At 34.6% G+C, this 13953-nt stretch overlaps 1 protein-coding gene across 2 annotated transcripts in view; it reads left to right on the top strand.

Annotated features, from left to right (window-relative positions):
- Positions 1–13953, top strand: part of SLIT1 (slit guidance ligand 1) — a 3022655-nt gene that overhangs the window by 2955146 nt on the left and 53556 nt on the right. For both annotated transcript variants that reach the window (XM_044056244.1, XM_044056245.1), the window contains exon 35: positions 11242–11530. In XM_044056244.1, the coding sequence (XP_043912179.1) occupies positions 11242–11530 (289 nt within the window). The remainder of the gene's footprint in view (positions 1–11241; positions 11531–13953) is intronic.

The following is a 13953-nucleotide window of genomic DNA, read 5'->3' on the forward strand; positions in this document are numbered from 1 at the left end:
AAGGTCAATAAAAAGGTAATGTAAGGTGTAAAACACAGGGTAGATGGTGAAATTTTAGAGGACAGGGAAGTAGGAGAAAAAATCTGGAGGGTAAGTACAAGAGGAAGTAATTATATTCAAAGTGGAAGAAATAGAAAGGTTAATGTATGAGGTAGGAAGATAAGAGTTCACAGAGGAATGAATAAGTAGTAAGGAGCATGCCCAGTGATAGCATGTTGGGAATAAGATACTAGGATGGGGAAGAGTGAGGAATTGCTGTTATACTACAAAGTGGGTAAGGAGGAGAGATATAGAAAAGGTAATGGTGGAGGGGGTTTGTCTGGGTTAGTACAAGGACAAAGCCATTGTGATTTTAAGTGAATCTTTAGTTGATTTTTAAAGAGAGGTAATGATGAAAGAGATGTAAGATTAGTGGGAAGTATGTTCCAAACCTTCCCCACAGAATTAGAGAAAAGAGAATCACCTGCCTTGTTGTGGGATTTCAGGGAGGTAACCAGTAGTTTTTTTGCTGAGCGAAGGTTAGAAAGGTTTGTGTAGGGGGAGATAAGGCTACTGAGAATAGGAGTCTTGCTAGGTTGATATAGTATTTTATGAGTAATGGAGAGTTGTTGAAATTTTAGCTGGTCATTTAGTTCAAACCATCCTAGAAGTTTTAGGTTTAGACAGTGATGTGTTCTAAATGAGGACCCAGTAGCAAACCTGGCAATATTGTTATATGATGTAGACAGTTTGTTTAGGTTGCTTTTGGAAAGATTTCTATAAACTGGCGAGGCATAGAAGAGGGTGGCGATCAGATGGGTCTGGGCAATAGTAGTTCTGGATTCTGGTGTAAGAAAAGGTTTTATTCTATATAAGGATCCAAGTTTTCTGTTTACAGTTTTGATGGTGGCATTAATATGAGCATCAAATGTGTTCTAAATGAGGACCCAGTAGCAAATCTGGCAATATTGTTATATGATGTAGACAGTTTGTTTAGGTTGCTTTTGGAAAGATTTCTATAAACTGGCGAGGCATAGAAGAGGGTGGCGATCAGATGGGTCTGGGCAATAGTAGTTCTGGATTCTGGTGTAAGAAAAGGTTTTATTCTATATAAGGATCCAAATTTTCTGTTTACAGTTTTGATGGTGGCATTAATATGAGCATCAAAGTTGAGGTTGTGGTCAATCAATACACCTAAGAGTTTTGTAGTTGGGTCAGGAGCTATGATTGTACCATCAATGGAGGTAATAGAGAAATCTAGTGGGGTGGATTTGTTAGTTGGAGTAAATAATAATAGCTTGTTTTTTTTTTTGGCATTAAGGAGGAGATGATGTTGTTGGAACCAGTTTTCAACATGATTGAATACTGATTGGGTGATGGCCTGGAGTTCAGATAAGGTGGTTGCTTTACAAATCAAAGTGGAGTCGTCTGCGTATTGTATGCAGGTAGTGAGAGGTAGATTAGTAGAAAGGTCATTAATGAATATGGAGAATAGTAGAGGTCCCAGGATAGATCCCTGTGGGACACCAAGGGTAACAGGGAGATGCTTGGATAGATTATTATCCCAAAGGACAGCTTGCTGTCAATTGTGCATATAGGACTTGAACCACTGTAATGCCTGTGTGTTAAGTGAGAATGAGGTGAGTGTATTGAGTAATAATTGATGGCTGACCATATCAAAAGCTTTTGAGAGTTCAATGAATAGTGCAGAGGAGAGCATGTTATTGTTACGATGTTTATTAATACAGTCTGTAAAGGATAGGAGAGCAGTAGTGGTACTGTGGAATGATCTAAAACCATGTTGACAGTCAGCTAGGAGGTTATATTGGAGAATGTGGTCAAGAATTTGTTGGTGGATACATTTTTCCATAATTTTGGCTAGTGTTGATAGTAGGGCTATGGGCCGGAAGTTAGAGAGTTCAGTTGAGTTCCCTCCTTTGTGAAGTGGGATTATATGAGAGATTTTCCATAGTGAAGGAATGGAGCCTTCAGTTATGGTTCTATTAATAAGAATACTTTAGCAGCAGTTTGAAGGTATTCAGGTGGTAGGAGATCGGCTGAGGGTGTACAGGGTTTGAGCTTATGAAGCAGAGTATAGATGAGGGCTGTGGGAATAGGTTTTAAGTAAAAGGTAGGTGGTAAGGTAGTGGGGGAGTGTGATTGGGTAGGGCTGAGAGGTGGTAGGGAGTTTGCTAGAGATTGGATAGTTTCAGTAAAAAAGCTGTTAAAAGCATTAGCAATCTCATTTGGAGAGTTCTGGGAGAGACCAGATGGGGTCAGTGTTTTAGAGAGTCCTGGATGTAAGAGTTTATTTATGCCTGACCAGAAGCTTTTGGGTTGACTATGGTAATTTTGTTGGAGTTTGAAGAAATAGTGTTTTTTATCCTGAAGTATTGATTTTTTGGTTGCATTTCTTAGTTGTCTAAAGTGTTGCTGATCAATTGGGTCTTTGGTGTTTCTCCATTTGGACCAGATTTTGTTTCTTTGTAGGATTTGTTGTCTGGTTTCTTTAGTGAGCCATGGGGCTGCATGTAAAGTAGGCTACTTGCAGCTTCACATCATTCTTTACTGACATATGTCCTTTGCTGCTCAATATGAACTGTTTCCTGTACTGTTTCTGTAGTTCACTTGAATTTGCACCATACAAGTCAGTAATGACTTCACTTTAACACAAAAGAAAAATGCAGGAACTGTAGTATCTTGTCATTAAATGATCCGAACATTGACATGTGATTGTGACGTGGAATGTACATATAGTGCTGGGAACACTCCTTCGTAAACATAATTGCTTACGGTTATTTATAGTTGTTAAAAACGAGGCTTAGAGGCCAGGCAAAGAAGACTGGCTAATCGGATAATTAATTAAGTACTCATCATATGTGTCCCATCCATGAAGTGGAGTTGGTATAGGCCTTTTAAGATCCACATTTAGCTACAGACCCTTTTTTCTCGCAATCTTCTAAATCTCACTGAAAGCCATTGCTACAGTCAGCAATTTTTTTTTCTATCCCCATTAGCTCAGTCACGCAATGGCAATGTTTTGAGGTTGATGCTTACATGTCTTTAATGGAAGGGCAGGTAACATATTCATAATGAAAGAAGTAGAAAGATGTATTTAACAATGAGGGAAAATAGAGTGCAGCAAGGAAATCTTTTTTTCACAAGAAACTTTGGCATTCTAAGCTCGGCTTTTTAATTCAGTCTCTGTGGATGTGCCCATCTAAGTAATAACATTGAATTGTTGTTTAAATTACCATTTGCAGCATTTCCTTTCAGTTATAAAGGCTCCATGAAATGATAAGAATCAGCCTTATATTTCACATAGCTATGCACATACGCAATCTATTAGAAGCTTTTCTTAAAGGGGAAATACAATGTTAACATATTAGTTATAAGGGCTAGTTTTAATATTAACATGGGTTTCCCTAGGATTGTCCTGCTTTATTTACGTGTTTTTTTTTAGTTTGCTAACATGTCCTTCTCTAATTTAAAAAGAAGTTCACTGGAAAACACTTATAAAACATGTATATTTATGTGTGGTAGCACTTCTCAAGTTTCAGTTATAATTTCAACACTATTTATTTCATTGTTTCAATGTACTTAATACACTTTATGCTTTGTGTTTTGACTTGTGTACATAGACTCTTTTAACTGGGATTATTACACTTTGCTATTACTAATAACATGATATAGCTAAACATATTTCCTTGTATCTCAGTAGATACCAAATTGTCTAGATGACAGTACCCATACTATCAGGGTTGGTGGCACACTTTCCTTAAAAAGATTCATAGTGTTGCTTCAAGAGCTTTATTCTGGAATCACTAATATTTGATATATATTTCTTTAAAATAAAAGTTATAAGCCGCTGTGGTACAACGGTAGCATTGTTGCCTCACAGCAAGAGGTTTTCCCGTTTGATTCTCTGCTGGAGCGCCTTCTGTGTGGAGTCTGTATGTCCTCCCTGTGGTTGAGTGGCGTTCGCAAGACATGTGTACAATGGGCGTGCCTTCGTTGAAGGATGGGCATCAAGCTGGCACCTCAGCACCGTAGAAATCTACTGCCAATCATTAGTGGACTGGAGTTCCACTGTGGCGACCCCTAACCAGGAAAAAGCCGAAAGAACAACATTTCATTAAAACAAAAGTTGGCATTATTGGTTTCTGGCTAACTAAATTTGTTTATGACAGTTGATGTTTTAAACATTCCATATAGCACTCAACTCCTCAGAGCTTCACCATAGAACTTTTTATTATTAAGATTATGGTATGAAGATTGCCATTAAAACATAAAAATATACTTTTTGGTAAAAAAAAATGAAAGAAAAGGGGGAAAAAAAGAAAACACCAATTTATATTCTACATAAATGACACCTCCTCCAAGTTAATACTATCATTGACGCCTAGACATGTTCTTGAACTATAAGTTTGCTTTCCACTATCATAAGTCACCTGTTATTATGAACTTTCTATGTACAGCTTAATCAAAGACCTTGAGCATATTCTCTAGGTTGAAAAAAGTTGTAGTCTCACTCTACTCCTTTTCTTTCAGACCTATAATAGAATGCAATGTTCCTTATGACATACATCTATTAAAGCATGACTCAACTCCCTTAATGATCTTAAGCCAGGAAAAAATTAAGACATCAGGTTCCTAGTGGTAATAACACATTTGATGGTAGGAGGAATAATTCTCCCTAAGGATTATTCTGCCTTTGTCAATTTATGTATGATTCTTTTAAATATATTGTTGTTCCCTCACCATATACGCATGATTAATTTTGATGTACAAATGCATAAGTACAGCTACAAGATTTAATACAGAAGAACATTGTCTGTCTGTGAATGCTATGGAAGTCTTGGCTTTATTGTGCAAGTTCATATATCTAAAGACAAACATAAATAGATTTCCTATTGGAAAAGAAGTACTATTGCAGATAGACATGGCACTGCAAACACCACCTATTTCACTCACTGATACAGAATTACTTGTATCATTCATGGCACTAGTCAGATCAAACCTATTGGTGAGAAGTGAGGCTGATATGGTGTTTATAAATTCAGCTGATACTTGTTGTTGTTATGCCCATATGTATATGGCGATTTATGATAGTAATAAATCTTACAATCATTTTGGTGCACATTTCATTTATTTGACTTTTGAGGTCAAATTAAGTGGGCATTTAAATGTTAATTAGTTCTTTTGAACTATTGTCATTTCACAAATGGTAAATATTTGGAAACTTTGTGAAAATATGTGTGCTAGAGTTTTTAATGATGGTCATGACATTCTGCTTCCCAAGTAGCTGTGTAAATATGTTCTGTGTCAAGAAATAAGCAGTTATTAGTTATTCTAGTTAAAATAAAATGTCTAGCTGATTTTATTCTTTTGAAATAACTTTCACTTTTAAATAGTACATCTTTAAGACATGCCTCTAACATATTGCAATTGCCTAATTATTGAGTTTTAACTGTTTTTGTTTATATACTAAAATGACACTAAGAGCAATTTAAATATGTTAAAATGTATTTACCTGTCTTGATTTAATTTTTTTGTTAGGATTAGACATAGTTATTTTAATATTGTAAAAAGGCTTTCTCACACAAACTCTTTTTTACATTTTTACAAAAAGAAAATGGGACATAGATCACTTTCTTCTATTATTAACATGAATTCAATTAATATCTTTTTTTCTTCTTCTCCTCATGTTTTCATATTGGGGCTCAAGCTCACTTTTTTTATCTTTTGGTTTGATGGATAATCTGATAGAGATTTTCACATCTATCAGATTAGGGGTGACTCTCACTCCATGTTTGAAATTGGGTTTTATGATTAATTCATTACTTATGAAATATGTATTTAAATATAATTTATTTTTTTTTTTTTAGTCTGGCCTAAGATAAACTATCACTACTAACATAGGGAGAATACGCATATTACCAATATCATTATCTATAATAATTATCAATGATATTATACAGCTTTCAGTCTTGGTTAATTTCACTATTATATCTCATTCAAATGTAGCATACTAAATGGAATTAGCATTACTATCTCTAAATGTTAATGGATTAAATAATCCAAGTAAAAGAGCCAATCTTTTAAAATACTTAAAAAATCAACAAGATACAAGTAATTACAAGAATCCCACTTTAAATTTAACGATAAGTTTATGTATGTAGAATCCCAAGGAATATACAATACCATCGCACTCAACTTACAAGAAAAAAACAAGAGGTACCATTACATTATGGAAAAAAAGTATCACTATGCCTCAAATTATATTTAAATATGAAGATAAAGAAGTATTACTAACTATAATAATAATAAAATATAATAATAGAATTTGGACCCTAGCTAATACTTACTGGTTTCCAGGTATAGGAATGACAACAGTGAGGAAACATATAAATCTAATTAATACAGTTCAAAAAGGAGTTCTTATTCTGGGTGGTGATTTTAATTGCATTATAGACAATTCTGAGATCACAAACAGTAGACCTATTCATTTATCACCATTAGGAAAAGCGCTTAAAAACTGGACAAGTAACTTAAATCTTATTGACACCTTTACTTATAAGTATTCGGGCGAGGTATACTATGTGTTCAGTTATGCAGGTAGCTGTGGAATTGAACGTAAAGGGTCTTCCTGTAACTGGGTGCACAAAGTTGGAATCACTACTTAAATATGCACAGTAGTTCTCAAAGGGGGCATGTCTCTTGCACTACTGTGAATATTTAAGTAGTGATCTCAACTTTGTGCACCCAGTTACAGGGAGAACCTTTAGGTTAAATTCCGCAGCTACCTGCATAACTGAACACGTAGTATACCTCGCCCGGTGTAAGCTTGCCCTGCATTTTATGTAGGGGAAAATGGATAGAAGGCTCCGAGACAGGATTAGGGAACATCTATATCACATCCGCATTAAATCTACTAAGAATGCTCTTTCGAAGCACGTACTGGACACTGATTTACAACATTCTTTTAGGTTCCAAGTTAATATTACTAGTATTGGGAGGGGGATACAAGGAATTACAGTGAGAGAACAGAAGTCAAGTGGATCATTAGGTTACGGGCAGAACAGGAGCCTAGGTTGAATGACAAAATTCCTGTTAAACCAGCCCTGAAAAGCAGGAAGTTAGTAGTAAAGTTTTAAATGTTTTCTTTGATGTTTTTTTAAGAATCATTTTTTCTGAACCAATATAGTGTTCATTTTATATATATATATATATTTCAAAATATATTTTTTGCAATAAGGTTTTGATTGCCTAATGCACATTCCAAGTGATTTTTAATAATGCTAGATAAGAATGACTTTTAATATAATTTTTGTAAACTGTTTTATTAGTTTATTAGTATTTGTTTTATAAATAGATTCCTTAAATATAAACTTTTTATGGTGTACATGTTGATATAGGTGTTGGGTAAGAGGTTGCTTTTCAAACACTGAGATGTACTGATGCTTTAAGAATAATAATGTAGCAGGATATGATGTAATAACTGCTGTGATTAATGTGTATATAAATTAGTTCTGTTTTATGAGTGCTTTTGGCTTCAAGAAGCCCACATGGGTGAACGCACTTGCCATTGTCTGCAATAAACACTTGGATTTTAGCCTTTACGTGGACTTGGTTCTTCGGCTTCCTGCTTTATTGAAACTCATTCGTTCATGCATTTTATTTTATGCTGATACAGCTGAACAGTCCTGGTCTGCTCCTCAGCATTTATACAAATACTTTATTTACTATAAAATCACTAATAGAAAAATGGAACAATTTGTTTTTAAATTTCGAAGTTAGACTACAATTAATAAAGATGACTCTACTCCCAAAGATAAATTATATTGTCCAAGCCATTCTTATGACTCCAAGTAAAATGATATTAAATGACTTTAACAAAATCCTATTAAAATTCTTATGGTATCCAAAAAGAAATAGAATTCCTCTTTACCATCATATCAGACCGTGGGAATAAACTTTCCAGATCTTGATTGTTATATTAAAGCTTCCATTCTCAAATTAGCCATTAATTGGCTAGATCCTAATTTCTCATCCACATGAAAATCCCTTCATGCAATATTTTTTTTAAATGAAAACAAATTAGCTCGTAATCTCTTAGTAGATAATCAAAATGTTAATTTATGGTACATAATTGGTATTAATTTACAATATAATATTGCAAAACCCACCAAATTATACATAATAAATCATATTTATAGTAATATTAGAACATTTATAAACTCAAACCTAGACGTAAATCTCTGGTGGGATTTATTAATTCCCTTCAGGATTTCTAAAAATTTTACCTGCAGAATTCACAAAAATGTTTTTCAAGACTGGTATTCAAAACAATTCATTTGTTGGCAGCACTCCATAAAAGAACTAACAGTATTACAGTCTCATGAAATAAAAAATATTTAGGGTCTATATTAGTTCACCGAATTCTTAAAAACGTGAACAGTGATTAATCAACGCTATGTAAGCAAAAGCTTACAATGTCGAAGTGTCAGAACAGCAATTTTTTTCCCAAGGGAAAAAAAATTGCTGTTCCAACAAAAAAAAAAACTGTTTTAAGCATTACATTAAGTGGGGGCTTCACCCCCTACACCCCCCTACTTAAAAATACCAACTCTGAGACTGCACTGCAGTGCTGAAAAATGCAAAGTACTGAAACGGACAAGCAAATTCATTCCCAGGGAAAGAATTTGCATAACAGCTGCTGCGATATTTTGCGTTTTCAGCCTTTTATGTTCAGCCAAGACACATTCGAAAGAATGCATCTTTGGTCTTGTAATACAGACCAATATTTATAATATCTAAGATTCTAATTTGATTATTTTACATAGTATTCTTTCTCACACTCAAGATCTTTGTAGAATAATAAATAACTCTTCATTTAAAGCTAAACCTAAGTTGATTCCTCATATTTAAAATATATACAACAATCAGAATTGGCCAAATTTAATCTCTAATCTTTATAAAATCCTAATAAATTACAAAACTATACTCAAACAAAAATTTGGGAAATTTATTGATAAGGTCAAATTTCAAATTTGTCTCCAGATGTCAAATCCAGTCTACTATTCTCTGTGAAATTAACTTCCAATCGCCAAATGTGGAAACTTTTTACATGGAAATTCTTACACTGAGCTTATTATACTCCCACTAAAGTTGATAAAATGCAATCATCTGCCACTGTTGTTTGTTGGAGATGTTCTTTGGTATGTTCAGCTGATTGGGAACACATTATTTATAGTTGTAATAAAATTAATAAGTATTGGGCTGACATAGGTAAATTTTGCCAAGCTTTATTTTCAGACAGATTTATTTTATCCAAATCTCTAATTCTATTGAATGCAAAGGTCATAAATACTATGACGAGAAACAATTTTCCCTCCTCTTGACTATTTTAGCAGTGGCAAGAAAATGTTTAACTAGAAAATGTAAATCATCTGCACCACCCACCTCTGAAGAGTTTCTTTTATTATTGAAAGAATCAGCTTTCATTGAAACAAAAGTCAAGGAAACAAGAATTCACCCCAAGAAATGGATTGATGATCTTTGGATCAAAGTTCATGGTTTAAGAGAAATTCATAAAACATCTCATTCTCTATAATCTTGACTGAATGTTGTTTATATATTTTGATTGCATATTGGTAAATTAACAAGTTTATTGTGTCTTGTGAAATATTACTCATATTAGGCCAAATGTAAATATTGTACATAGTTATCTACTCAAAACTTACATTAGAATGTTTTTAATATTCCCATGTGTTTAAATTTAATAAAAAAAAATTGAACAAAAGTCTAATTCTATTCCAGAAAGTAATCTAAACATTCCACACGTCAACCATTTTACAGAAACTGTTCCAGTTGCTAAATCTAATAGCCAGTTTTATGACACATGATATGGACAACTGTCTAAACCAAATGTGAAATACACAGCAATGTGGATTTGATTGTACATACCTATATGTTTTATATTGTATAATGCATGTCTATGGATTACCTGTGATTTCTCCATGCCAAACAGTTTCATAACAATTCCATGGTCTATTTCTCAAAGAGGGAGGATGTAGATCATAGTATAAAGTGTGTGCTTATATCTTTAAGAAGCATGCAAGGCTGTACATGCAAGTATATAATCCGCACACGTGCAATCCCCTATTGCCATTTTTGAAGGAGCAGCCAGGGAGTGAGCATGCATGATCATAGTCATTAATTGTATACAAGTTATTTAAGTTGCAGTCTATAGTCAACAATAGTAAGGTGTTTGTATGAAATAAAACTGCTTGAATAGAAACAACGAAGACTCGTTTGTGTCCTAACACGAAAGTGACAGTGGTGTTCACAGGAGACTGTATTTAATACTGTATATGTAAAATTATGAAACTTATGTTTCTATTTTTTTTTATTTTAAACTGTGAGTGGATCATTTATATTAACAAGAAATCTGAGTGTGGCAGCCAGCACCTGAACTAGCAAAAAGAAGCCAATTTGCTTTGGGATCATCATTCAGGATATTAAATGAGAGGCCAATGACAATGGGCAGGGTATCCAGTCTTGTGTCTGTTTGCCTGTGTTGGCTAGATATGTTTCAGCATTTTATTAGTGCCAAAAAAAGGACATGTGCACTTTATGCTGCTATACCCAGATGCAGTTAACAACGTATATACACCATCCTATAGAGTAACCCAGTATATTCCTTGGATTGAGATGTATAACACACAAGATATTGCTATATGAGTGTTACTGGTGTGTCTGATGTTTGCATGAATAATCAGTCAACCCAGTAAAGCAGTTGTTGAGATCTGTTGCATTAAGTTTTAACCAAGACAGAAGAAGGAAGTTTACAGAATGAACAGTGCTTTTCCTTTCTTATGCAGTTTTTTTTTCTTTTTGCCAGGAGAGAACAATGATGAAGTATCAGTACCTTACTATTTAGTTAATTGTGTCTCTTTAATAAATTCATGTGAGCTAGAACACCTTACAGGTAAAGAGGAGAAGGAACTCAAGAGTGTAAACTTGTGCGTGTTTAAACAGCAATCGATCAGGATAAGCAGCATGTCTTTGGTAGGCAAAAGAAGTTGGAATACATATAAAAATAACATGAGTTCATGAGTAAAATCTGGAAACTTCCCTCACAGATCATCAAGAGTCCACAATCAAAACTGGGAGCGAAGAGACAGTAATTTAAGTAATCATATTAGTAATCACCTAAAACGTTTTAATCATTTCATTTTTTTCTCTCTTTATTTATAGGTATGCCTGTGGATGTAAACTCTGCTGCCTTCCGCATTTGGCAAATTCTCAATGGTACCAGTTTTCATGGCTGTATACGAAACCTCTACATCAACAATGAGCTACAAGATTTCACCAAAACCCAGATGAAGCCTGGAGTTCTGCCTGGCTGTGAACCATGCCAAAAAATATTATGCATTCATGGCATTTGTCAGCCAAATTCAGCTTCTGGCCCTGTGTGCCACTGTGAACCAGGGTGGGTAGGACCTCAGTGTGACCAGTCAACCAGCAGCCCCTGTCAAGGACACAAGTAAGAGAATTCTTTAGAACTTTCCAAGTTCCAGATACATGTTAACTTAAATAAAAATACAGCTGAATTAAAATAAGAATCTCAAACTCACAGCCCGCAAACCTACCTAATATAGTCTAAAAAGACTTTTCATTCATTCCTCATTTTCTGATTAGTCGCTTTATCCTATTCAGGATTGTGCAGCATAATCCTGAATAGGATGAAGTGGCTAACTGGAGAATAAGTAAGTGAGTAACTTCTGATTTCTGTCCTTCTCACATAGCAACACGTCCTGTTACTATGTGAGGTAATCACTTCAGGTCTCAGTGCTATGCAGTGATCTGTAGTCATTTGACAGAGATATTAAATAGAGTAGATGTTAAGATCTTCAGGGATTATCTTTTTCTTGCAGTTATTTTCATTTATACTAATACTGGCAGTGGTAAGCACACACACTGACCACAGCAGTGATCCAGTCATTCGCTTTTTTTTTTTTTTTTACTTATTAATGAGATCAGGGTTTGGTGGCTGCTGTAAATAACACTAGCAAACTGAAATACATGAATGTTGCTATTATTTCATTCATTCTATTTTTTAATCACCAAAAGTGGCTGTCTTTTGGGGGCAGACTACATGTAAAGGTAAGGGTAATAGCATAATCACAACAAAATCGTCTTTGATATGGTTTGGTTGGGTGGGGATATACATTTGTCTGAAAAGTTAAATACATAGCTGTAACAATTTTTTCTTTCATTTACATCGTAAAGAAAACTTCAGAGGGGGTAAACACAAAATGTGACTCTCTTTTGGAAAGGTAGACAGGATGTGTGTGAAAGCATGAGGCAGTGATATGATCACTGTTATGGTTCATCAAGATAGGCAATGTATCTGTGAGCAAAGGCTGAAGTACATTACTGATGTCATTAGGTCTTTTACTTTCTTCACAATGCAACATCATGAGTGTGCACAAAGTGACTGTATTTTTTTGTGGTAGTTTGTGTAAACACAAAGGGCAATTGCATATTAAAATGATCATTGAAATAGCTCATGTTAGGCAGCATATGTGTCTATGTGCAACAAGTTGAGGTACTTTGTGTGGGCCTTATAGTACTGTCTCTGAAAGAGTACATCCCACTTGGAGGGAGAGTGTGTGTGGGTGTATGTGTGAATGTAAAATGACCTGAAACTAGTGCTTGTTGTATTTTAGAAACACAACCCATATTTTGGCTTTTAGGTTGTAACTTTAGCATTATCATTTCACAGTCTTCCAAATGCAAATGTCTTTTATATCCAGTTCACAACAAGCATGCATATTTCTACATTCTCTTAGAGCAACTGAATATATGCTTAATATCATAAATAATTTTTTTCGCCCCATTTTTCCGTCCCTAAAAGGGATATTTCCAGCATGGTTTCTTACATACATTAAATTAAAGTTATTAAACTTGTCTAGTACAGCTTGCACATTTAAAGAAATATACCTGTGTTAAGAGTGTCTAAGGAAACTAAGCATGGAAGATGACTAAGAAAATCTAAACTACATGAACTTGTTACTCATCAACCACCGATGATGGCTGTTTTGTGTTCTTCCACCTCTAATAGGGGTTAATTTCCTCTAAGGTGAGTGGTTACTAGGAACTGCTTAGGAGAGCTTTGGTAGTAAATATAACTGATGGAGAGTATAAAATGATGGATCACAAAATTATCAAAATGGGTATGCCTGATGCTTTGACAGTGCTTTGAAGTTTTGGGCCAAAACATTAAAAAAAAATGACAGTACACTGGAAATAACTTGTTACATCCATTCAACTACAAAGACTGGTGGAACCGTATTGAAATGCACTGTGATACTTCAGTTCCCAGTTCATCTCCAAAAGCTGCAGTCATTTATATTCAAAGTTAGATGACAAGCCTGCACTTTTTGGTGCTAAATATGACAGCATAAGTGAGAGGCGTGGAGTGGTCTGTGCACACTGGAGTGTAGTTATAATTTTATTTTCTATATTATTCTTAAAAAGAGAGAGAGATAAGTTTTCATATAAGTGAACTGGGAGTGATAAGGCACTTTCAAGTTGAAAATGAATTCCGTCTGCCATCCACTGTCTTTTTTAATAGAGAGACACATTTTGTCGTTTTGATAAAATGCATCTCTGAATCCTGGAATTTTGTGCTGCAGGATCCTGCATTTGAGGCATATACTGCAAATGAAGGCTGAGTTCAAAAATTCCCTGATTTTAAAAACAAGGATTCCAAGGATAAAATGCTCAAAGTTCCCATTAGTTCAAAATTTTCTTTACCTGGTCCTTACTAATATGGCAGCTATATGTACTATATAACAGGTATACCATTCCCCAGTCAAGTCTGACCACAAAGTGGTAATCTTCCTCTCTCAAAATCTCTAAACCAACTGAGGCAAATGTCACAATATTCAATGACTTCAAATG

This window comes from Protopterus annectens, chromosome 14.part0, assembly GCF_019279795.1.
Source record: "Protopterus annectens isolate FY-2018-M chromosome 14.part0, PAN1.0, whole genome shotgun sequence".
Classification (NCBI taxonomy): domain Eukaryota; kingdom Metazoa; phylum Chordata; order Ceratodontiformes; family Protopteridae; genus Protopterus; species Protopterus annectens.